Consider the following 26,701-nt stretch of genomic DNA (forward strand, 5'->3'; position numbering starts at 1 on the left):
TTTGTGCTGATATTGTATTGGAATTATATAGTTATTGATTTTTACTCAAGGATGTAATTATGGTATTGTACTGAAAAGTTGTATTGAGACACCTTTATTTATGTACTTTTTCATCCCAAAAATTCCATGGTCATTAGGTAAATTTAGTCATGGGCTTAGATCTAGTTTAATTTATTTGTAATATACATGTTTTCACTGAACCAATGTGTTTTTTGAAATCATTATTGTTATCACAGTCACATTGGAAGTGTCTCCTCATTCTTTTGTGTACCAAACACTTCAGAAATTTACATGCATAAGGTGGACCAAACTTGTCAAAATTAGAATTAAATAAATTAATAAATGTGAAAAAAGGAAAATTGAAAATTAAATACAAATAAATAAGTACAAGTGGGGAAAAATACAAAAGTTAAAATACAAATACATTATTGAATAAATAAATGCAACAAAAAGGTTCAAAAATTAAATATAGATTGATAAATAAAAGTGGAAATAAAAAAGAAAATACAAATACAAATATAAATTATTTTATTTTATTTTTTACTTTTATTAATTGATTATTATTATTTGTTTTATCAGGTTTGGTCCTCCATACCTGCATGCTGTCAGTAATTGATACAATTTCCTCCGAGATATTACATCAGGTGGAAATATTGTCCTATACGTATAATGTAGTAAAATATTACATTGCATTATATTATACGAATAATGTCATTTTTTAAAAAAAAACATGGCACCTGTTGGGTGTTGGGAATTATCAGGCATAGTTTAGGGCACCACACAGCATAGGGTCCTCTGCTGAAGGACCTCACTAGAGGTAAATAGAGATTATAATTGATACAGATTGAATTTCTGTCATTCACGTTTCACGTTGATTTAACTTTCTAAGAGTGTGACAGGATGGCGGAAGACGACGAACTGGAAAAGTACGTATGTGTTTTCATATTGTGACGGTTGAGAGCAGCCCACGAGGTCGGAGACGAGTGTAGTGGGAGGAACGTGTTAGACCAACGGTGTGCACACAGCAACTCTTAGCTTTTAAAGATCATTTCTCGTCACCGTGTGTCTGTGTTCTGCGGGTTAAAGTGGGGATAATTCAGTGCCTCTGTTCCTCTGGCAGAGCTGACTCAGCAGCTCGGGTCAAACCGGGACACTGCCGCCTAATGATTCACTCTCTTTCTGTATCACTTCATTAAATTATCCTCCCCTTGGTTTGTCCGCAGTGCCTCGTCCTCATGATTGACTGCTGTGTTTTTTTACCCTGTGTTTTTTAACGCAGGCGTGCAGTGGAGGAGCTGCTCAAGGAGACTGACCGAGCCCGGCTCAGAGCGGAGACCATGGGGCCTGCTGGATGGTGAGCAGCACGTGTGGATGTTTACATTATACCACTGGTTCATCACACAGTGATCCTGTTACTACAGGAAATCAGCATTTAAAGGAAAATATGAAAGGATTGTGTTTTTTGATGAGATTCATACATGAATAGATGATATAACTACTTTTCTTTAGAATGATCAGAGCCACTGAAAAACACTTTTTATATCAGTGTTGTGTTCTCATTCTGACATTTTTGCTACAGTTGCCCTAATCTTCATGTAAAATTTACTGGAAAGCTCTGTGTTTTGATAGTATAAATGTATCTTCTTGTCTTTGAGAGGCCCCATGATATAATACCAATGAAATAAAATAAAATAAAAGATAAGTTGCACATTTATCACTGTAAATATTGAAACTAAGTGGCCAGATACCACATGTATTATATATTTTCTATTAAAATATGAATTGAATCCTTGAATATTAAAGTTCCGTTTTCAATATTTAACATCCAAATAAACACTGTTAATGCTACATTAAAAATCATGCTAGCTTTCGAAAATTACCTACCCTGCCTGTAAGTGCGACGTGTCTAATCTCAGTCATACAGGTAACACCATGCTCTCTCTTAGGCTAAAGTGTCCTCTGCGCAGCACCAATAAGCGCTTCCTCCTCAACACCCTGCGATCAACCGGCCTCCAGCGGCACAGCTCCGAGCCCCGGGACGGGCACCCCACCTCTAGAGGGCGTCACCAAAGCCGGTCCCCGGACAGAGGACGGGACCGGAGCAGAACCCCTCCCAGAGTTCAATCAGACCACAAAGATAATCACAGGGATAAACCAAGAGAGAAACATCTGGATAAAGACAGGAGACACAGTCACAGACACACAGAGGACAGACACAGGAGACACACAGATGGAAAGAAGAAAGACAAAGACAGAAACAGATAATCGGATCCTCCTCTGGGAATATTCCGCAGAAGACTGGGAGGGGTCAGACAGTCGTAGTTGTAAACATTTCTGTAAATTAGTTTGTTTTTGAAGGGGTTTGCTGTGTTTTGAACGTTTAAACACCAGAAACCGCTTCACGAGTGTTTGTGTGTTAGTGAATGTTTAAAAATCAGGAGGAAATAAGTTGTTTTCTGTGGAGCATAGAATTACAGATGGACTGTACAACTAAAAGTTTTTACCTAACTTGAATAATTTTCCTTTTAAACTCTCAGAGGGGATTGATAACACATGTTTTACCTAAAAATATATTAGTTGGCAGTTAAAATAGGGCAACTGTATGTGAAAAATCAAAAGTGAGTAGGTGAAGTTTTATTTATGGATTTTTATGATTGTGTATAAATGTCTTCAGTGAAATCCCCCCCACCGCCACCCCCCACCCTCAACTTGTCACAACGTTTTGACATGTGTACATTAATAATCTGTTTGTCAAAATAGAAGAAAATATTTTTCCCTGAAGTTTTCTGTGTCTGTGGTCAATAAGTGACTCTGGAAAAGAGTTTGCATGTAATATAATTGGTGATAAAATACAAGACTGTGCTTAAACTAAAAATAGAAAAAGTTTTTTTCTTTGCACTTAAAAGAACTTTATTACTGTTCTAAAATATGTGATTGCAAATTTTACGAGACCTGAAGAAGAATAGTCCTAAAAAAGTTCACACTTTTTTAACCCATTTTTAAATGTAATTGAATTTTTAAAGTTTTGCCACAATGGGTGCCCAGAGAGTTTTCCATTTTCCAAAGCAGGGTGTAGCAGAAAGAGTTTAGGAACCACTACTTTAAAGGAACTATTGGACACTTTTGGACTGGCAACATATAGCATCACAGCTTATTGCTGAGGGCATGTTTTTATGTCTGGAAAGTTGTCTGAAATGCGTTCAACAGGTATCATGCTTCATAAATCACACTGTATCCTCTCCACTCACTCAGTTTAACTGTTTCCTTCCTTTTTGAAACAGTGATCAAATATAAACACCATTAGGCCTCAATGTGGGCGGTGTTTTACATAGAATGGCTTTATTTGAACTTTATTGCATTGCTGAGTGCCCCATTAAGATACATGGAAAGTGCCATAATTGCTTTTAAGGACTCGGTGTAAACAAAGTCTATTTATACACAGTATCAAGGTGAAAGCCCTGTGCTCATTGAGTTAGTAAGAACATAGATAGTTAAATCTCACATTCAGGAAAGGGCATCAAACAACCATATTAAAGACAATTTTTAAATTTTAAATATATTAATTATACATTAAAGATCAGTTTTATATTTGAGCCATGGTAACTTGCAGCCATATTTTAGCTAACATTAACAATTAATTAAACATATAAGGGCCAAGAACAAGGCCCTGGAGAACACTTAGGGGGTATGCTACGAAGCTAGTATACCCCTTATCTCGCTAACTTCCGGAATTTAATCACCATGGTAACTTAGGCCAAACGACTAACCTGGTCGGCGCGATGTTTTGTTCTGGCTAGGATCTTTGCGAGTACTAAAGCCCCACCTCCAGACCAATCAGTTCTCTCAGAAAACAACATGCTCATTGTTAGAAGATCTTGTTTAGTTTAAGATGATAAGCTGTTGTAAAGACGGTCGCTCTGCCAGGTTCTCCATTGTAATGATTGGTCAGAAACTGCAGTCTCCACCCCTTTTATGGGAGAGTTGTTATCGACCTTAGTAAGACTGCTTCTCTCTGACAGGGAATGTTTGGTTAGGTGAAGCCCGCTAACGGAGATTAATCCAGGATATAATTATCTAGCTTCGAAACTAGATTTCCTGTTATCTCGCTAACTTCTGGCATGTAATCAGTGTGTGCTGTCCTACGAAGCTGGCTAACGTCTTACGGGGCTAAATCATCATGGTTACTTAGGCTGAACACCTAACCTGGTCGGGACCAGGTTTTTTTCTGGCTAGGATCTGAGCGAGTATTAAAGTCCCGCCTCCTGACCAATCAGTTCTCTTAGTAAACGACCTGCCCGATAAAAGGAGGATCATTGTGTGGACACGTCTGTGTGGATCTGATAGGAGAGAGAATATTTCGGCATCGACGCAATCCTTTCATTTACCTATGATATCCTATTGGAAATATCGAGATTTTTATCTGATGGACTGATGAAGTTAAATAAGTCGACTGACTGATAAAGCCTGCGTGCATCGGGTGCTTTAAGACCCATAAATCAATTCATTCATTCAATCATTCATGTGTTCTGGGGTGATGCAAAGAGCCTCAGTCCTGTAAGATAATACAAATGTATTCCACTTCATGATTTAGGCTGAGCTGTATGAACACAGCAGTTTATAATCTCACTAATTTAAGTATTAACACTCATCAATTCCTGCATTTCTTCCTTCCTTTGCTTACTGCAGCAACAGTGTTGTTTTTGGTCTGAATTATAGATTTTATTTCTTCATATTTTTAAAGAATGATTCCCCAATTGTGACGTAAATTGCTCCACATTTCCTCTGTGATTGTGATTGGTCTGGCGCTGTAATCTCCTCCTCTGTCACAAGAGCGCGCTAACAGAGATAATTAAAGATATCAACAAACAAACAAACCACACAAGCCTGTCAAGGAAAATAATATTCAGTTACAAGATACAAGCAAAAGTAGCAAGTATATTGCTGTCATCAAAATTTGACATTTTTTAACAGCTGTATTGGTATAAATAACTCAGTGAGCTATGATGAACTAAATTGTTGGCATTTATTTGTAACCTTTTTGTAATATTTTACTCTTAAAATAACAAAAATTGCCATAGTGAACCATGATCAAATTCAAGACATTATAAGCTGTTGGTAACAAACTGCAGCCCTGTATGTTTATAGTTACATAATGTAGTTGGGGAGTAAAACTTTAAAGATACAATTGGGCCATTTTGCATGTTTGGTAGTTGGATTTTTGGTGGGCTGGACCAGAATAATCCAAAAGAAAAAAATTAATTTACAAATATCTGGAATTATATGACGGGCCGAATATGACACATTTGGCCAACAATTATCAGTGTCAATATTTGAACCAATAACCCACGGAGCAGAACAACGTTGAAATGATGTGATGGCCTGAAGTTGAGAAGACGTCTTTGGCGGATTCAGAATGAAAGTTTTTATGTCTGGACATATTCTAGACGTCCCAAAAAGACGGATAAGAAAGGTGGCACCGTCGAATAAAGCCAGATATTAATCTTTTCTATCCACATCATTTTTCAAAGGTACATTGTCAGTTATTTGAAATGTTTACCAAATTGATACACTATGACAAAATACAGCATTAAAATACATTTTAACAACTGTTTTGCACTGTAAGAGCGTACAATACCATTAATTTTGGGGGTATTGTAACGTTTATATGCAATTTAGACATTCTTGTTGCGTGGGTTTGTTAAATTAACCTGACCCGACGACGTCCGAAAAGACGTCTTCTCAACGTTGTTTCAACGTTGACTTGCTCAATGGGAGCTCGACATTAATTATTTCTTAAAAAGATCGTAAAGCATATAATGTTAATGAAGTACACCTGGATATATACTTAGTGACTGTGGATAATACCGAATAATGATTTTTAATAAACAGAAGCACATGCATGTGTTTGTGACTGAGTGTGGAATTGCAAGGCTGTCTAATCTTCATATGTGAAGTGAAATCACTCCAAACATTGAACGTCATATCAAGGTCCAGATGAGGTTGTGGTCATGACGTTCAGATGCCGACCGATTTTGGACGTCATATAGACGTGCAGATGTGGTTCAAAACCGACCGACGCATTATGAATGTGATCGGATGTGCGTGGACGTCGGATGTTTAGTGGGAAGCTTTAAAGAAAGAGCGGTTTTTGTTTATTTTTAATTATGATGGGATTCAAGCCTCATTTGACTACTTTTAATAGCTACATTTCCCACATTGTTTCCTTTATAGTTTACTTTCTGGAAAGTCCGTAATATTGTGCCATTTAGACTGTTTCTTTATGGAGCAGGTGAGCACGTGGCTTATAGCGCTACACGTCACGGTTACTGCTGTTAATTGAGTTCACGCGCTCACTCCAGCCTAATTGGTTCACCACGAGGAGGACTGTGCAGGTTTAATGGGGCACACCGAGCTAATGGCCTGCAAACACAGAGCCCGGCGGTTTCTCTGTGTTTACAGTGGACACGGGCTCCGTGGGGAGGTAGGGGGCAGAGTGCTGTTAAATGACGCATCTACAAAAGTTTAATGGGACATTTTAAACGTTAGAAAAGTGCAGAAAGGTGAAAAAAGGGCTGTGAAGGGGAGAGTTTCCTTTAGGGTTTCCACGACAACTAGTTGCCTTTTTTTTTTTTTTTTACCTCTGTTTACCCCCACAGCGATTGATTTAAGCAAAGAAATCATATAGTTCATCATTTTATTGTTCAGGTCCAACAGGAGAAACATGTGCCACATCTTGACAGGTGATTTAATACATTCACATTTATTGACATGTTTATGTTAGATTGACTAAAAAAATCTAATCTCACTATGGAAAGTCATAATTATGAGAAAATTATGTTTTATGGAAAATTGCAAAGAAACGGAAGTCATTTTTGCAATAAAAAATGTATAGTACTTCCACTATTTTTTACACTATCATGTGTTGAATTCTAAGAACTTAATAAACAGTCATTGAAAGTGTCATTGAATGGTAACAGTCAGTGTCGGTAGACTGCAGCAAATGCTTATATATGCTTATAATTATGAGATGCTAAGTCATAATTATGAGATAGTAAGTCATAATTACGAGATACTAAGTCATAATTATCAGATACTATCTCATAGTTTTGCGATACTAAGTCATAATTATGAGATACATATAATTATGAGATAATATCTCATAGTTATGAGACACTAAGTTATAATTATGAGATACTATGAGATACTAAGTTATAATTATGAGATAATATCTCATAGTTATGAGATACTAAGTCATAATTACAAGATACTAAGTTATAATTATGAGATATTATCTCATAGGTATGAGATGCTAAGTCATAATTGTGACTTAGATTTTTTTAAATTTTTTAACTTTTCCTAGTTTATTTTGTTTATTTTGTTACTTTAGAAGGATAAACTCAACAAACTGCAGAATATCCTGGAAACTGTAAAGCAGAGTTTGAGAAAACAGGGACCAATGGTTGGAGAGCTGCAGAGTCACGTGACAGCATGGAGACACACCTGCGTGCAGGCTCAGGTGCCCTCCAGTCTCCCTGAGTCAGGCAGTGGTGCAGCAGGTGCTCACCGGGGCAGGCCTCAGCCATGGACCGGGAGAGCTTCTACCCCTCTCAGGTGTTCAAAGACTCCTGCTCCTACCAGATAACACAGAGCGAGGATTACCGCCACAGCCCGCCGCCATGCCTTTACATGACCAGGCAGGTTCACTCAGTCTTCACCCCGTCCATGGGAGCCCTGGAGCAGACCGGTCTACCTGAAGTGGCCCCTGGGTACAGCCTGCACAATATGCGGGAGGATCCCGGAGGTCCCCAGCTCCGCCACACGCAGATCCTCCAGCAGCAGCCTCTCCAGCCTTCATATGTTGAGGATCAGGGCAGATATCAGCTGCCCTTCCCCTGGATGAAGACCACCAAGTCCCACTCACACACCTGGAAAACACAATGGACAGGTACACACACATCTGTGAAAAAACAGATGCCACTTTATTTTTTCATCTATTTAAATTAAATGAACAATAACCTTAATAGTAAACCTTTTTCCAGCTGTTTGAACTTCCAGTGGTGCTGTTTTATTTTAATGAGTTTTAGTCATTAGACACACAGTGGCTTTTTAAAACAAATGCTATGTCCAAAAAGGATTTGAATGATTTACATGTATTCGTTTCTGCCTCGCATTAAATTATTATTCGTGATAATATCATCTATCTCCTTTTACATGATCTAGAAACAGAGATGCTATTAATTCATCTTCAGTTTAATCATGTGATTGTTTTGAAAAAAAAAAAAAAAAAATACTAAAAAGACTCACTGTCAGAATTAATTTTAATGTTCCTTTCTGTTCAGTGATGTGTTTTTCCTACTTTATTGTATTTTATGTTTTTTTGGAAATTAGATTAATATTTGTAATAACACAACAGGTGAATGCTTTAAAACATACTTGAAATAAAAGGATAAATATAATGAACCAGTTTTTTTATTTATTATTATTTTTTTGGATTTTCACAAATAACTCCAAGTGTATTTAAGTCACTGTATTTATTCTATTATGACCTGGTTTTATTCTGTTGACATAATCCTATTTAAATCTTTCCTCCGAAAAGTCACAAGTCCTTTTCGATACGTGTGAAGTCTTGCTTTTTATAATTGAAAGTGTTTTTTTGTTTTTTTATTATTGTTTTTACATCAGATTTTTAAAAATGTATATAAACCACAACATAATTTAATGTAGTCTTACAAGGCTTCAGATACTTAAACAAACTTTTTGTTCAGTGTTATGATCGGTTTCTTTTTGTTTGTGTGAAAGGAATAACTGAATTTATAGAATCAAAGCAATTATGAAACTTTACTTTTGGATTGTTTTCATCTGATCCATGGTGTTTCTCACCACATGGACAAAGAGATAAAGCAGCATTTGGTCAAAATAAAAACCCTTCAAAATAATTGTCTTTATAGACAAACCGAAATTTTGTAAGTATTTTACTATTTAATGACAGATGATTATTTATGTATTTTACACCCTCAAAGATTGGGACTTGTAAAAAGTTTAACATGCATGAATCAATAAGACGACATCAGAACCAACAGTTCTAGACATTTCTCTCTCTTACTGTCTGCTTTCAGGGCCCTACATGATGGCAGAGACGGAGGAGAACAAGCGCACGAGGACTGCCTACACACGTGCACAGCTGCTGGAGCTTGAGAAGGAGTTCCTGTTCAACCGCTACATCTCACGTCCACGCCGCGTGGAGCTGGCGCTGACCCTCAGCCTGACCGAGCGCCACATTAAGATCTGGTTCCAGAACCGGCGCATGAAGTGGAAGAAAGAGGAGGACCGACGGAGGGCCAGGGGAGCAGACCCAGACCAGGACTCCTCCATCACATCTGGGGATCAGGGAGACGCTGCAGGGGTGACCTCCAACGGACCTCACACCAACACGCCTCCCGTGTCCCCGCTGAGGGGCCACACTATCTCTGCACCCAAAGAACCTGCATAGGTTTCCAGGAGAAACTTCAGTCTGGAACCATAATGTGACATTTTAGGATTCATTTCTCAACATCTGGATGGACAGTTGGTATAGAAATGAACTTCATATCCTGATGTTAAGGAGGTATCGACATTCCCAGATGAAAAAGGTTTCTCCTGAAGGTGCGAGATGGTTCTTATAGTTTAGAACGCTGTCAGAATTGAAGAAGTCACTGGACTTTCATCCTAAATGGACTTTTCCTCGTTCTGCATCACTAAATTATTTTTGTATATTCAACCTATAGGGAACTTTTTCTTTTAAGTCTTTCACTGTGTAAAGATTTTTACATGCAAGACAAAGTCTGTATTGTGTGCTCACAATGTGAGTATTATCGTGTATTTCTTCTCTTTCTGTACTCGTATCGGCCCTTAACTTAAATCACTTTTACCATTCAAAAACTGTAAATGAGATGCAAGTTTTAGGAAACTGGACCATTTATGTAACATGTGATATTATGGCATATCTGTTGTCTATTCTTCCTGTGCAGGTTTTGATTTTTAAGTATATAAAAGTGCTCTTATCTTACTGTGTCCTCTGCATACCTGGATTATCAAGGTTTTTCCCCACAGGGAAATCTACATTAATAAATGCAGGACTAATAGATGGAAGATGTCACTGCAGTAATGGGATATTTGGTTACTTGTGAGTTTTTAGAATTCTTATGCGTCTAAAGTGAATGTTTGTCCAGTTCTGACAAATACGCTCAGAGGTTTGTAAAAAAAATAATAATAATACACACTTGGAATGATACAAGCACTGCATTACTGTTTAAGCAATGAGTTGATTACATTTCTTGAGAGGTCTCATGGATGCTTTTTTAGAAACTTTAATCAGAAAAAAATCTTTTATTGTAGTGGTTCCCAACTTTTTTTTTTTTTTTTTTGGATTGCAACTCCATTTTGGTATGAAGAATTTCTGGCAACCCTAAAGTTCCAGAATTCGTTCTTGATCATGTTTGTTATACTGTATTACAAATACACAGTAGCCATTCAGGATTAGTGACAAGTTGTGCCAGCTCAATTTTTTAAATTGTTTTTGGCTGCATTTTAAGTCAAATTTGAAGAACTACATTTATATTTGACAAAAGGAAAGTGTAGAATACATAGTGTTGTAATTTTAAAAAGGATCATTCAAATATATATATATATATATGTATTTTATGAATTACTAGACATTTCAGGTGAGCCCAGTCCCAATCCCTAGGTTGAAAAACACTGTTTTATTGTTTCATGAATAAATCACAGCTGGTAGTTTATTGAAACGTTAAAACATCCATCACATTAAAAAAACAATTGTCCTGAGTTGTCACTATATTCAATCCATCCACAAAAGGCCATATACAAAAACTGACTTGAGTAACTGTATATGATTTTGAATCAGATCAGATAGAAGTTTTCAGTAAATAAATTATAATACTATTGGAATCATTTTGTGAGGACTCCAGACTTCACTTCACTTCCAAAACTCACTCCAATCACAATATTCCAGTTTTCCCGCTTGTCACAAACCAAATGAGGAAAAAGGTCACATGTCTTTGACCTGCAGATGTAGAACTAGTATCCGACATGTCCTCCTCCTCCTTCACAGTTTGTTGGCAGCATCAGTGCGCAGCAGACCCTGCAGACGGAGGTGACAGATCTTCTTCACTTCCTCGATGCCGCGTGACCTCTCCACGTGGGGCTCGTGCTGACTGCGCTCGGTCAGCCGGAGCAGGATCGTCTCCTTGTCGCTCATTCGGGCGCAGATGACGAACGGGAAGCCGAAGCGTTCCTTGTAGTCCCGGTTGAGCTGAGCCAAGCGCGAGGCTTCCGCCGAGGTGAGCGCGTGCATCCCGGCGCGCGCCTGCTCCTCCTGTGACTCCCTGGTCAGGGTGCCACTGTGGAGGTCCCTGCCCGCCAGGTCTGGGTGACACCTGAGGATCCCCTCCTTACCTGTAAATACACACACACACACACACACACACGCACGCACGCACACACGCACGCACGCACGCACGCACGCACACACACACACACACACACACACACACACACACACACACACACACACACACACACACACACACACACACACACTAATTAATGCTGTACCGGAAGTGCGCGAGCGTAATGTTTACATTCTCACAGGAGCAGCCATTATTGTTCTAGCGTAGAGCAACCGTCAACTCTAAATGTATTCTATTAAATTAATTCACTAAATCCATGATAAAGCTATTAAGTCAGTGATGCTCAACGTGGCTCTTTATGTCTTAATTTGAATTATTAAACCCCCAGAAAACTTTAAATGAAGGAAACATTCTAACTCCTTTTTTTTTTTTTATTTACCTTTTTCTTTGGCCATTTTGCAACTTCCTCTGCCCCATCCCCCCCCCCCCCCCCCCTTTTCCAAAAGATTTTACATGCTTTTTTTGTTTTGTTTTGTTTGTTTTGTTTGTTTTGTTTTTTTAAAACAGATTTTAGCGTCCTTTTGCCAATAAAACAATTTTTTCCTAATTTTTGTCAATTTTTGCAAGTTCTTTTTGACACTTTTATCCATTGATACTTTTTGTGTGTGCCACTCTTCATCCAAATAAGCTACCTTTGCCCAATAAATAACACTTGTTTACTATTTTCCCTACATTTTGCCTCTGTCCCACATGTTTGCCCTTTTTCACTATTGTTTGCCACATTTTGCCATTACATACCACCTGTTTCTTCTTTTTTTGGTCTTTCTTTTCTTTTTTCAACTCTTGACTGTTTTTGGCCAATTTTAGCAAATTTTCGCTTTTTTTTTTTTTTTTTGCCATTTTTGGGCCCTTTTTTTGTCACTATTCTTACTCATCGCTGTTTTTTTGCTTTGGTTATCAGTTAATATTGTAGATGTCAAATGTCTGTTATTGGCTTCATCACCATTAAATCAAACTGGACCAATACGTTTTCAACAATGACTCCCTCTGTAAAAAGTGACCAATCCACCCCCCCTCCCCCCAATCCATCCCCCCCCCAATCCATCCCCCATGGGTGCGACGCACCTGCATCCTCAATCACTTCTAAATACACCATTCAATGAGTTTGTGTTACCTGACTCAGGGAGCTCATCAATGAACTCATGGATCGCGGTTTCCACAGCTTTAAAGTTCTCAAAGGGTCTCCTCGACCACACAGCAGCTGCTACAATAGGACATCTCTCCACTACGTTCCCAAACATATTCACAAAATCCTCATAAGGAAGAGCGTTAACAGCACTGATGTCCATGGCTCTGTGAGAGAACGCATCAGAAGGAAGTTTTAGGAACTTCTGACACAAAGGTACAGACAGGTGAACGCCCCACAGGACACTGACAGACAGCTGATGAAATCACACAAGTCTTACTGAGGGATCTCTGGCGCCATCTAGTGTATACTAAGCAACACAGGAGTAGTCCTCATTGACGTGTTGTTTATTCATTGACACTTGGTGACAGAGCTGCTATGCTGTGGTCTATGGAGGCAGATTTGTGTCATTATTATTAAACAACTAAAAGTTGCTTTTATGAAAAGTTTTCAATTAGAAAAAACTTCACTTTAATCCAAAAAAACCCACAAAACAACTTTTTTTTTCTATTCTACTTCTTCGTGAAGGCCGTCACATTTTTTTGTCTTCTCACGCTCTCATCCTCCTTATCTGCCCTTGCTGCCAGCTGCCTGCTTGTTTGGTCTGCTGTCTGTGAAGCTATTAGGAGACTCTCTCCGTATTCATCCCAAACTAAAACTATGGAATTGGTCAGCTGGTCACTGAATGCTATTGATCAGATCTTTTCAACGAAAAGATCAGGCCGAGGTGAGCCTGCGTGCCCTGATGGAACATTTCCAGCTGGATACACGATGGATTCCTGGGATTCCTGGAAGGTCTTCTGTCTGTCTTTACTCTCCGTTGAGGACGTCAAAGATATCTACATGATTGGAATCATGGTAGCAGGGATGCTGCTAATTGGATCTGGCGGCTATCTGATCTATCGTAAAGTCTGTATTATGTTGGCAGCCGTTTTGGGAAGACTGACACTCATCACTGAACGTTTGCACAGGACACTGAACTCCCAGACTATAATGATGAACGAACTCAAAAGTGAGCTAGATGCTGCTTTGGAACATTTGAACGCAATTGAATTGATCTTGGAAAGAATGGAGAGGATGTCTCGGCCAATTGATTCCACATTGGATTTACTGTGACTAGAGACTTTCGAGGCTACTGGAAAGAATGCTAACATGTGACGAAAACAATTCATTATCACCGATTGGCCTCCCCCAACACGCCAGCTCAAGGATGTGTCCAATTTCACCATGATGTTTACAGATCTGAGTCTCTTTCCTCGCCCTCCCAATGCCCTACTCCCAGCTGAACTCTCGTCTTCTGAACCATAACATCTGACTGTATCAGAGGAGAGCAAAGTTTATTGAGTCTTCGCCTTCTCTTCTTTGGCACTCCACCCGCCCCCCCCCTCAACCTCCAGCTCAGGGAAGGTGTCTGTGGAAGAGCGCCCAGTGGCAGCATGCCCGCATCCCCCAGCGGCTGGATATCCCCTCCCCCACTTTGCATCCGTCCCCTACACCCCACCACCTACCCACACTCGCCCACGTGCTATACGTTATTGTGACTGTGTTCTTCTTGTTTTGCTTAATGAATGTTTACTCATGAGAGGTTTTATCCCTAGTTTTTCTACTTTACTAGGGAATTGTTGTTGTTGTTGCTCTGTTACATGTGCAATGACAAATAAAAAAGCTATTCAGTCATTCATTCATTCTTTAAAAAAAAAAAGCGTTCAAATGCAAATAAATATTTGACACCCACAAAGAAATTAAATTTGAATACCATGTTTCTTGATGGGAAATTATTCTTTTTTAGATTGAAGTACTGTTTTTTGTATTTGAGGCATAATATGGGCAAGACATGTTTGTCTTTATTATTTAACCCTGACAAATTCAATCAAAAAACTTCACTTCAAATAAAATAATATTTTTGATTAAAGAAAATAAAGAGGAACTAGTGGGTCTAAAAATGGATGGATGTACAAAAAGGAAAAGAGGTAACTTTTAATAGTTTTTTATTGAACAATAAAGACATACATCTATCTCCATACCATGCAAGGCACTGATCCTCCTTAATATACACTTTTAACTTTGTCAGATAATATTTTCATCATAGTTTTCAACTGCCCTGATAGCTAGACTCAGGCTAAGCAAACAAAGGGATGATGATAAAAACTACAAGTGTATAATACAGCATACCGGTTAAAAAATGACAGAAATTCTCTAAAACCAACTAATTTTTTTCAATCAGTGGCTAATTTTACAATGGGACTAAATGTAATATCTATGTGGGAAGTTGATACATCACCTGCACTTATGCAGTTAAATTGGCCTGTAAAAACATACCACTATTGTTTTATTTTCACATCTTTGTGGGATTTATTTGTTTTTCTATAAGCACATCTAATGCAAACTATACAATCCATACGTTCATGCATTCTTTCCTGTGTTTGGTGTAAATGTTGAAATTATTTATGAATATACAGACTTCACCATCCACACAATGTTATTGACTTATGGAGTACATTACATTTCATGGGCAAACATTTATGCAAATGTGTTAATGCTAGATAAACAAGCAGTGATTAAAAAAAAAAACCAAACAAACAAAAAAAAAAAAAACACATTTACAGGTTGAAAAACAGTCTGAAAAACCTTAATGTTAAAATGTGTTACATATGAAATAATTAAATCATTAAGCAGTGATTATTTGTTTCAGTTTACAGGAAAATATTGGTACCATTCCATTACTAGACATCAATAAAATTGATAAACAAGTTATAACACTTCAACCATTGAATATAAAATTCACAAAATTAAAATAAAGCAAACAAAACGATAAAGCAAAATATACCCATTTTGGAAAGTTTTAGTCAATGTGTACAAATGTTGGCTGTCGTCAAATACATTCTGGGTAAATATGAAGACAGATGTTGTCCGTGCTAACTGCTCAGTCTGCATCACATGGCTTCAGCAGCTTCTCCTCAGCTTCCACAGTGTCTGATCCTTCTGCTTTGTTGGTCTCAGACAGAGGGATGGGACTGTATTCGTTGCCCAGTGGAGTGTTGGTTTTATTGAGGTTTGTCAAAGCGCAAACATCCAGAATGGCCGATGTGTTCTTGTAGTCAGTGGACGTTTGGTCCAGCGTGGTGTGATAGAGCTTAAAAAGAAGAAGAAAAAACGGTTATAGCAGAGAAGAAAGTGAACCTGGAAAACAGTTCTGTGTTGATCTGCCATGTATAAGTGGATGTTCCATTGTTACCTTCTCCTCTCTGTCAATCAGCTGGTCACACATGAAGGACACCAGCTTGGAGAAAGATGGACGATGGGCGGGATCCAGAGCCCAGCATTTACACATAATCTCATACCTGACAGAGGAAGCATTAGAACAGGAGAGGAAACAGATAGGGTTAGGGTTACCTGTTAAATCTGGATGTCAAGATTTGGTTTCAAAGAGCAAATCTTCCACTTTTAAAAGGAATGTACAACTTTTAGTGAAGTCTTTAGAAGATACACTATGTATTTATTTAAGTAAATATGTTAGATTGTAGCCAATATAGTTTTTCCCAACTAACATATCTAATTCTATAATTAAATGGCTCTCACGTTTGAGCTATAAATATGACATATTTATAGCTATTGAATAAGTGGATTAGCAGACTCACTGATAGCTTGGTTGTTTCCTTTTTTCAGTTCATGTAGCCTACTAGAAAGACAATTTAAAACAAAATTCATCAGCTTCATCAGTGGGTTTATTTATTTCATGCCACAGATATTCTAACTATTATTGCATTGTTCAGTTTCCACTTTTCAGGAATGTACTGTATGAAGTTTCTTTAAACTCTTTTTTTTTTTTAAATTTTTTTATTTCAATACACTAAAACAAATTTGTGTTAAAGTTTACCAAAAAATAAATACAAAATCAGGAGAAAGCATGAATATAGCTTACTTACATTTAAGTTTGTGCTTTGTGAATAATGCAACCATAGTATTCTTTATTCATATTGCATATTTTAACACAATATTATTATATTGTATTCCATTTAAATGAAGAAATGTTGCTTCTCATGTCAAATATTGTAATTTAATTACAATGGCTCAGATTAATTACATTTTTTTTTTTAATCGGAAAAAACTAATGGGAAGAGGTGTTTTCAAATAATCTTATAAGAAGATTTGATCCTATTTAAACATAACCGAGAGCTGAAAACGTCAACGTATTTAAAGAAAAATGGGTTTTTATTGAAATGCAGGTGTGAATCCTCGATAATAAAATGGAAATGCAAATCTGATCAATTTAAATATCAGTGCGCGTTAGTCTGATTATTTGTGCTCCAACTTTAAGCCAAGAACAATTGCAAGACTCTTATTTTAGGGTTTTAGGTTTTGGAAAACAGTTTTAGAAGCAGTTGCATACATCATTGCAATCACTATTTCCCCCACAAACCACTAGGGGGCGGTCATAGAGCACACATTAAGACTACAGACCATTGAAAGAAAGGTATAAAGAAAACAAAAAAGTTTGATGTGTATATGGTAAGAAAATTAGCCACATTTAGCTTGTGCTTTTGTATCACCCATCTGTTTGTAATCCTGGTACATTGCTGTGCGTTGTTAAGGTCACAACTTTAGATGCTTAAAGTATTCACTGGGTTATTATGATGGTTAGGGGTGGGAACCTCTGGGTACCCCCCCTATACGATACAATACACGATACAAAGCTCACGATCACGATTATCTCAAAAAAGATTGTGATAAAATATTTTTTTTTTATTTTATATCTCTGAAAGACAAATTGAAAAAGTGATAAAATAAAAGTGACAAAATATTGGTTCCTTCAACAAACAGTGACAAAATTTCTGTGAAGACGTACCTTCACATTTTAGTGAAAAAGCAGAAAAGGTTTTGAAAAAAAATTTGATACTTAGCGCGAGCATATTGATAATCGATCGTGCAAAAAAAATATTGCGATATATCACAATATCGAGATATCGTCACATTCCTAATGATGGTTGTAGAGTAAAATCACTTACACAGACTCATCAGCATAGTATGGAGCCTCCATCTTGAATCCTCTTTCAATCATTGAATAAAACGCGTGATCCACCTTCATGCCAGGGTATGGAGTTACACCTGAGAGCAAATAAGGTACATCAACCTCATGTAGAAGCTGATTGTGTGTGATTTAAGTGTATGCTTGTTTGTGACAGCTATACCCAGTGAAAAGATCTCCCACAGCAGAATCCCATAAGCCCACACGTCACTGCTAATGGTGTACATGCCCTGGAAGATGCTCTCTGGTGCCATCCACTTTACGGGCAAACGAACCTAAAGCACGGCAAACATGACTCAAACAGCCACAAACATTATAGGAATGTTAAAAGTGAACTTGGTGAAGGTTTCCTACTCACGTTTCCCCTCACAACATAGTTGGAGTCGTTGTCAATGTCTCGGGCGAGGCCAAAATCACCAATTTTTACAAGTCGGCCTTTTGTCACCAACACGTTTCGAGCAGCCAGGTCACGATGGATACACTGCAGACAAACAGAACCAACTTTTAGTGTAAATCTTTTCAAAGTGAAGTGCTTTTAGTGATTTATTCACATGCTTTTTAGATTCATAACCTATATTAGCAAAGATAATCTATACAGTCTTTACTGATCTAACCAAGCACTAAAACTGAAAAGGGAATTTTGGACGTTTGAGGTTGAGCATGACTTGTTAAACACACGTTTTTGGAGGACAGGAACTCCATGCCTTTGGCTACTTGGAAGGCAAAGCTCAGCAGGTCATTGAAGGTCAGTGCTTCAAGGTCATCTGTATGGTCGTCGGTCTCACTCATCTCTGGATCTGCAGGACAACTGTACTTAGTTACAAATGTTCAACTTTAGACAACTTGGTGTTTTATCGCATCTGTATAAACTGACAATTCACCCATTTTGATTTAAATTGGTGGAACTCTAGAAACAAGCTGCCCAAAGGCTAAGATTTAGAATAGGAGAAGCTCTAAGATAACTGTGAAATGGCAAAAAGTAAACTATCTGCTTGTCTGCTAAACTTTGATACATCTTTAAATGTTTCTTTTTTTTTGCATCACAAGTGTCTTTAAATAATGTCTTTAGACAAGGCTGAATGTTTCTGACCTTCGTAGCAGTCCATCTCACTCCAAGTAGAAAGGGCGATGTCCTCCTGTCCCTTGGAGGCAGCACTGTGCATGGGCACATAATTGTTCACTGGTGCATCCTTTTCACTGAAACAACAGTGGAACATTGTAGTTAGGCAGGCTTATTAAGGAATAGATTAGCATTCGTGGATATGAGGTCCAGAATTCCCACCTGAAGTTTTTTCCCGGCAGCTGGTTGTGAAAGAGGCTGCTGAATCTGTCCTTGTTGAAAGCGTCCGTCACAGACTTGTGGTATCGTTCACTGTTGGTTTTCAGGTAGTTTAAAAGGTCTCCATAACAGCAGTACTGGAAAATCAGGTATATGGGTCCTAAAAGGAAAAAAGGAAACAAGATGTGTTATCTTGAATACTGTATAAGATAGCATCACAACATCTAACCAAATTCTCCTACATTCTACTATCCTCATGTATTAAGTTGTGTGTGACTGCAGGAAAAACCAACCTGAGGTTGTGCAGGCCCCAAGCAGGTTCACGATGTTGGCATGATGACCGATGTGAGTCAGCATCTTCAGCTCCGACATCAGAGCCTCCTTTTCCACTGACTGGTGTTTCTCTGTAGAGTGGAAGACTACATCAGCTACCAACATAACCACAGTAAGCCTGTGTCTTTCCCCTCACAGAATAAACAAACCCGACTGACCTTTGAGCATCTTGACGGCCACCTGCTGGGAGACTCCAGCTTGGTTAATTCCATAAGCTGTAGCCTGGACCACCATGCCAAAAGCTCCAGAGCCTAGTTCTTTGCCTTAGAAGAAGAAAAAAACATGCATTGTCCTATAGTTTAAAAACAAAATCACAGTTGAATGGATTTAAAAAGACAAAGTTACTATTTATTTTGAATATAGATGGCTCCTTAAGTTTCTTGATATTCTTGATTGATAACTGGATTTGAGATCTGGAAATTTTTAAGGATTATGATTCTTCTCTTCCATTGCATCAATATTTTACTTCTTGTTTTTAATCTATGGTACATCAATGCCTCATACAGTATGCAGAACCTAGTTATTCATACTTAGCTCCAGGTTTTCCTTGGGAAATTCCCATTTCTGGTCATACTCAAAGTCCTTGAAGTTGATATAGATGTAATCATTTTCACTGGGTCCAACCATCTGGATGATCTGCATCTGAGGCTGGTACTGGGGTTTCTGTTGGAAATTACAAACAGTTTGCCTCAATTTTTTTAATTTTATGTTATTGTTATTTATTTTAGATTCTTTTTGTTTACCCTCTTTCTGAGTGAGTGGACCAGCAGTAGAGTGACGCCCGTTAAAGCAAGGATCAAGACTATACAGCCCACCTTGAGCCACCCTGTGCTGTCATCAAAAGGTGGATCACCTAAAAAAACAGAAATATGTGCACAGCAGCTTTAAAGTTGAGCATTGAATTGAATTTACTTTAATTGAAGCATACCTCTGGAACGTTGGGAGGAAATTGGGACCGATATGCAGTCACTGCACCAGGATCCGACTGAGTTTGTCAGGCAAAACTTGATTTTCTGTTCATTGACTAGATTTCTGTCGATGGAGCTCTTGATCGTCTTGTTGCAAAGAAAGTCAGTGTCGGACTGATTGGAGTTTGGCACCTTCATCCACTCGGAGACTGTATCACTGCTGCAGTGAGGCACATAGTTATCAAGACAATGTGTTGGACAGGGTAAAAAAAAAGAAAACTAAACAAACTTAATCAAGTTAAAGCAACACAAGAGAAGATGTCACCACGGAACATATTTTGTTTTTCCTTCTGCTCATGGTTTCAGGGCACATGGACAGTTGAAAGCACAAAGCATAACACACTGACTGCTGCTGGTTAAAAACAGCCATCAGAGGAATTTATGTTTTCATTTCACTCTAACATTTTTTTTATTTCAGCAGTTGTTGAATTACCTTAAAGTTCTGAGTGCAGTTTATTTAGATTTCTGCTTTAGTAAAGGCATGTCTACAACCTGCTTTTCTCATTTGAGTGAATTTGGATCATTTAGGTTTCGCGTGATGCTGTGCGTCTGACATCAATAACGTCGCCACCTTCTCTAGAATATATCTAAAAATATGTTGCATTTCATGTATAGATTCACTTATAATTGTAAATTTGTGTCACTCTGGGCACTTGAGCAAAGCCCTTTACCTTAAATACTCCTCGTTGCAGCCTCAAAGCTCAAGGAGGTAAAAAGATGATATTTTACTTTTGGGTTATACAAATTATTCAGTTAGAAAAACTGAAAACTCTTAAGTTGACTTGCCGTTATACTAAGTTGAACTATTTTGAAACATTGATTTGAGAACAATAGAATTATTAAGTCTATGTCAGTTAAATCAATTGTGTTTTTGTAACTTATTACCTTTTTTGAACAGACCTTTAGTCATTTAGGTTGCATCATGGATCTGAAAATTTGCAAAATATACCAATAAAGTGCAAAATACAGTGCTTTGAGATGACTTGTTGTAAATTGCGCTATATAAATAAAGTTGAATTGAATTGAATAAAGTAGATAAGTTGGTAGCAAAGGTAACAATAACCTCTGAGCTGAGCAGTGGTTAAAGCAATCTTACCTGTGATTGGCTGCAGAACAAAACAACCAGGTGTAATTGGCTGGAACATGAGTGGTGGTCTCAACGTTGATTCTATCTCCCAAAAAATTAACTTCAAATTTCGGTTTGTCTGAAGTAGAAAAATAGAACAACTGTGAAACTTAAAATTTGAACTTGGGTTTCCAAATTAAAACCCTACAGAGCTCATGTTAACTCACCTACGATGCAAACGGACACCGTCTTTGTTACAATGTAACCTCCTGCCATTAGGTGTAATTTGTATTCCCCTGATGTGAGCGACTCACACAGCCTCACGTTCCTAAGAGAACAGAGTTAACCATGACCCTGGTCATTAAAGCTTTTTGCAGCTCTTTTGAGTCCACTACTGACACTGACACTGACCTGTGCATTGTAACATGTTCATCTGTGACACATTTGTTCCTATGTTTATCAGGAGCCTCCCATGAGCAGTGTTGGAGGACAGGATGATAGGAGATGCTGGCGTTCAAACAGGTATGGGACCTGGCCTCAACTGATGTGACCAAGCTGTCGTGCAGATTAGCTGAGAGGAAACCTTCAGCTGAAGAAACCCATGGACAATCAGTCAGCGCCACAAAAGGTCAGTCAGTGGTGATAACAAGTGATGAATAAGCTTCACTAAATGAGCTTTACTCACTATGGACATTAACGTAAACAGACTTATTTTGATTGTTTGGGTCTCTGCAGGTGTATGTGCCGCTGTGCTCCACACGGACAGATCGAATGAACAGATAAGCCATTCGATTCATCATGTGCGTGTCATTTTTCACGCAAATCTGCAAGAATAAAACAGTATAAAAAATAGGTTAAATGAAGAATATAAGTGTAATTGTGATGGTTTGACATTTAAAACTAGGATGATTTCACCTCTTCCTCAGTTCCACATATGCTGCCATTCAGTATTTGGCCTCCAATCTTCCACACTGGACACTCCCCTGTGTATTGCCGTATTCTGCAGCGAAGCACTAAGGACTGACCGGGGCTCAGGTTCACATTGGAAACCTCCTCCCTTTTTGTATTACTGATCTCTGTAACAGACACATGAATGAACTACACCAGATATTGGGCAACTTTTATCACAAGAACATGACTGTCTAATCTGAGGGCCACACTATCAACAATCATGTAAGCATTCGGAGTAATTTAGTATACTTTCTCTGGTTTTACATGTTTTTGTTGTTGTTTTGAATTATTTTGGTTGTTTTGTGTGCTTGTGAAGTCACCATATTTTGTTGTCATTTCATATTTTTCAGTGTTTTCTGTGCACAATTGTGGTCATTTTGTGTATTTTATATATTTTTTGTTGTCCTTTTAAGAATTTCTCTGTCATTTCTTGTATTTTGGGAGTCATTCGGTGTATTTCTACCGTTTTGTGTATTTTTTTTTTTTGTCATTTTGTGCGTTTACTTTGAGGGCCGCACAAAATTAGGCTGAGGGCCGAATATGGCCCCCGAGCCGCCAGTTGCCCATGTCTGAACTGCACTCGCAACAAACTGCTTCTGTTTTATTTCTATAGGTGTGAAGATTTTGAAACACAAGGGCCATTCTGAGGTGCTAGACAGGAAGTTAATTCACCATGCATCTATTATAATATATGTTTACCGTAGTCATACAGTTGGGAGCACTCTTGTCCTTCAGGATTTGTCACACAGCACATGATTCTGTTATCATAAAATTTCGTACTGGATATCGAGTTTTCCACTCGTGCACTCTTTGATGGAAGATTTATTTCTTTTTTTCCTCTGTTTTTTAAAAAAAGATACTATTATTAACATATTGTGTTATTATGCTCATACAATATATATTTGAGCCACAGTCCTACCCAATCCATTTCATGGTGGCATTTGGGTTTCCCTCAGTGATGCAGGTGAAATAGGGTGAGCTGTTCTTCTCATTCAGTCGGTCAAGCATCAGCTGTGGTTTGGTGGGACGCCCTGTTGATGCACGTAAATAGCAACAGTTCTTTTACCACAATGTACAGAGGACACACTGTTAAACACCTACTCACTTATTGGAACGACTCGTAGGTCCACCAGCCATGACCTGCTGTCGTTTGTGGTTCCACAGGTCAACTTGTACTGCCCTGAATCTGCCTCAGTGAGCGGTGATGTGAGCATGAACTGTTTTACGCTCCTGGGTGAGGTCAGAGGTGTACAAAGTATTTAATGTGTACATAAACAATGCTATACACAAAATTAGACCTTTACATACGTTGGTGACGCTGCATCCTCCCTTTTGATCCAGTGACAGACAGATAATCCATGGAGGCCTTCAAGGGACACTTTGAGCTTCTTACCTGATAATGACTCAATACTAACAGCCTCGGATTCGTTCAGATGGTCCGCTAGCACAAAGCACGCCACCTGAAAGTTGCATAGATTCATTTTCTCAGTTGTGAATCTACAAGTTGTACAGGAGTAGGAAAACAGTTGAATTATGTACATTTAGTCACAAAAACTTCACTTTTTCCACTTTAAAAAAATATATAAAAATCTCCATAAATTAATGTTCTGGTCGGGTGGCGATGCCTAAAACTGGATACACTCTGGGAAAGTCGTCACTCCAACAGACCAACAGAAAAACAGGCTACCAGAGACTAGTGCGAGTCCAGTCAAACTGACATACATGAGTTTGGATTGTGTGAGGAGCGCGGAACTTAGAAGGAGTGGGTGTTGAGTTAATGAACTTCTGTTGTTCCTAAAACTAAAAAAAGGACTGAAAACCGCACAAACTTCATAGTTTATAAATGTTTTTATTTCTATATAAATGACTTTGTGAAATATTGCATAGATATGAGAAGTACTGTATACATACTGCTCGATTGAATTAATTCAAAGTTGCTTTCAAAAATAACAGGAGGAAACTCCAAAAAAAAAAAAAAACTTCAACTTTCTGTGAGCCACAGACCACAACATTGTTAATTATCAAGATTTCTACAATGCTTTTCCCCCCTTTTCAATATGTGCAAGAATTAAGTTTGTGACAGATCGTAGACCCAACCATTTTGGAAATGAGTGGAATGACTAAAGCTTACACATTTCAAAACATGAAACCATGTTTGATCTAAGTTTCCTTTGTGTGTCACACCATCTGTTTTTCTACTTGTTTTGAAATACATATTTCTGTTTTTTTTTTTTAAGCAGTAAATTCCAAAAGCCTTTCAGTTGTCTCCAAAACTGCCATCTTAAGGCTAAAAAACATCAAAGATTGTTACTGTCTGTTATGGTAAATACAGTCTCTATTGACGCTGATGACAAAATGTGCTTTTCTTGCAGTGAAAAGCAGGAGTGATAAATTGCACTGGTGCACTTACCTCTTCACTGGGTACGCAAGTTGGACTCTGAGCACCATCAGAGCGGAGCACTCTGACAGCACACAGCAGGAGAACAGCTTGAAGATAAGAAATGCATACAAAAATATGTAAAATTCTTTATTTGTAAGAAAATGCAAATAGCAACAAACAAATAAAAAGTAAGAAAACTCTAAATAATACAGTATAATAAGTATTTCCTTGCATTTTCCTCATGATTCAAAATATGTACAGAAATAACTTGTAAATATAACCACAATACTACTACTAGCTACATAAAACAAAAAATTTAGGTCCTCGTCACAAATAAAATACAATACTCTCATGTTATCTTAATTTAGTTTTGGCCCAGTCAGCTCACTACAGATTAGAACAGACTTACCAGAAATCATATTTCTTTGCGTGTGCCCTGACCCTTTTTCTCTGCTGGGCATCACATTATCGTACCTACTCTTTGTCAGGGCAGAATGTTAATGTGACAGGATGAGTGTCAGTAGTTTACTTTAGTAAGAGAGGAAGTACAACTGCCTGTATAGATGCTGTCAGCCACACCCAATCAGTGAAACTGGGGGTTCTCTTAAAATAGATAGCCTGTATGATTTAAAGAATTACTTCACTACATAGTAACAATATGCAACCGCTTAGATTTTTTAATTCAAAAATAATCATGAAAATTTTCATCTAGTTTTTATGATTACGAGTCAACATGTTGTGTAGTATAAATAACAGAATGCTGTAATAGTTTGTATTTGACTAATTCTGGTAAGTCATGTTTCCTTCTGTACAGAACATGCATGTAAAAGTAACTCAAGCCTATTAAAAGTGACCAAAAGAGGAAATGTGTGTACAACAATCTGTCTTTGTGAGTTGATGTGTTACTATTTGGATGTTCAGGGCTTATATTGGGAAGATTATAAGCTCATTGTGAGAGGATGCAAAAACTTGGACCCACTTGTTGGTTTTTTTTGTGTTTTTTTTTTTTTTTAAAGATAGGATGACATTTTATATCTACTCAAGGAATTGTAATTGCATATATTGTCTGACAAATTTTGCAGTCATAGCTCAAAATGTTGGAGAGCTAGCAATATTTGAAAGTAGCACCTCCTCTAAACTCTCCACACACTTGAACGTGCATCTGACAGTATGACTCAGCAGGGCAAAGGAACACCGACTCAGCAATTTCAGCACATTTTGGACATGATAATATTAGTGGCTTAGATCTATGAGAACTCAAACTAACCTACTCATTAACCAAACTACCTCATGTCTCATGTGCACACTATGATTACCTACAGCTGAATTAACTAAATAGGGAGGAGGGAGGGAATGAGGGGGTAGGACAAGACATGAAAGCATCTGATTGGTTCTTTTCATTTGGACTGAATGGCAGGGATTGGTCAGTTTTTACAGGATTTTAGCTGGTACCGCGATCCTATTCTTTGTTCCTTTTTCTGAATACATATTTTATTAACTTACAGATTATCACTTTAAGGAAAACTACATCACTACTATAAAGGCAAAAATTTAGATTAAGCTGGGTCTAGTTTCGGCTTTCAGTTTCTCTTTTGTGTGTAACATTACTCAAAAACAGTACAAAAACATTTGCAAAGCAATTTTAAATAAATATGTGACTTCACGTTAAAAGATTGTGAATGTTTCAAAGTTATTAAAGGTAAAGTTAAATATTAATACATTTGATTTACTTGGTTTTGTTAACCTTGGATGACTGAAAAAACTCATTACATCTCTTTTTAATTAGGGCTGTGCACCATGGTGGAAATATGGCTTTGGTTAAAGAAATCAATCAATACAACTTTAGTGGTCTGTGTTGGGGCTGGTCTGCACAATATTTTTATTTTGTTGTTGTTAGTGTGGTAATTAACATGATTTTGTGTAATAATAGATCTATTTAGGAACCGTTTGCTTGCATATCCTATTGACTGAATATTTACGTGACTTGTTTACTGTTGTCCTCAACTGAATGACCAAGAACCTTTGTTTGTTTGCAAAAACGTATTTCGAAAATATAACAGTACAAGATGAATACATTATCTTAATAAAATATTTGAATTGGGTTTTT

General features: G+C 37.8%; 4 protein-coding genes across 4 annotated transcripts; 2 read left to right on the plus strand and 2 right to left on the minus strand.

Moving 5' to 3' along the window:
- Window positions 1–786: 786 nt before the first annotated feature.
- si:ch211-140b10.6 (protein POLR1D) lies at window positions 787–2,781 on the plus strand. Its single transcript, XM_028434719.1, has 3 exons — window positions 787–926; window positions 1,280–1,354; window positions 1,947–2,781. Exons 1-3 carry the CDS (start codon window positions 901–903, stop codon window positions 2,263–2,265), a joined length of 420 nt encoding a protein of 139 aa, XP_028290520.1. The 5' UTR covers window positions 787–900; the 3' UTR covers window positions 2,266–2,781.
- A 4,765-nt stretch (window positions 2,782–7,546) lies between these two features.
- On the plus strand, window positions 7,547–9,575 carry pdx1 (pancreatic and duodenal homeobox 1). The gene is made up of 2 exons (XM_028433894.1): window positions 7,547–7,945; window positions 9,117–9,575. The coding sequence occupies exons 1-2, from the start codon at window positions 7,582–7,584 to the stop codon at window positions 9,488–9,490; spliced, it is 738 nt and encodes a 245-aa protein (XP_028289695.1). The 5' UTR covers window positions 7,547–7,581; the 3' UTR covers window positions 9,491–9,575.
- Window positions 9,576–10,820: 1,245 nt separating this feature from the next.
- On the minus strand, window positions 10,821–12,817 carry urad (ureidoimidazoline (2-oxo-4-hydroxy-4-carboxy-5-) decarboxylase). Its single transcript, XM_028433895.1, has 2 exons — window positions 12,580–12,817; window positions 10,821–11,451 (listed from the first exon to the last, which is right to left on the minus strand). Exons 1-2 carry the CDS (start codon window positions 12,752–12,754, stop codon window positions 11,102–11,104), a joined length of 525 nt encoding a protein of 174 aa, XP_028289696.1. The 5' UTR covers window positions 12,755–12,817; the 3' UTR covers window positions 10,821–11,101.
- Window positions 12,818–14,562: 1,745 nt separating this feature from the next.
- On the minus strand, window positions 14,563–25,132 carry LOC114453907 (fms related receptor tyrosine kinase 3). Its single transcript, XM_028433889.1, has 24 exons — window positions 25,004–25,132; window positions 24,625–24,701; window positions 23,523–23,674; window positions 23,320–23,444; window positions 23,134–23,245; window positions 22,914–23,053; window positions 22,179–22,339; window positions 21,949–22,087; window positions 21,675–21,852; window positions 21,491–21,591; window positions 21,294–21,402; window positions 20,158–20,357; window positions 19,973–20,082; window positions 19,760–19,892; window positions 19,388–19,492; window positions 19,190–19,300; window positions 18,900–19,056; window positions 18,708–18,814; window positions 18,296–18,414; window positions 17,976–18,098; window positions 17,781–17,892; window positions 17,598–17,697; window positions 15,827–15,932; window positions 14,563–15,724 (listed from the first exon to the last, which is right to left on the minus strand). The coding sequence occupies exons 1-24, from the start codon at window positions 25,053–25,055 to the stop codon at window positions 15,515–15,517; spliced, it is 3,039 nt and encodes a 1,012-aa protein (XP_028289690.1). The 5' UTR covers window positions 25,056–25,132; the 3' UTR covers window positions 14,563–15,514.
- Between the last annotated feature and the right edge of the window lie 1,569 nt (window positions 25,133–26,701).

The sequence above is a fragment of the Gouania willdenowi genome, chromosome 20 (assembly GCF_900634775.1).
Source record: "Gouania willdenowi chromosome 20, fGouWil2.1, whole genome shotgun sequence".
In the NCBI taxonomy this organism is placed as follows: domain Eukaryota; kingdom Metazoa; phylum Chordata; class Actinopteri; order Blenniiformes; family Gobiesocidae; genus Gouania; species Gouania willdenowi.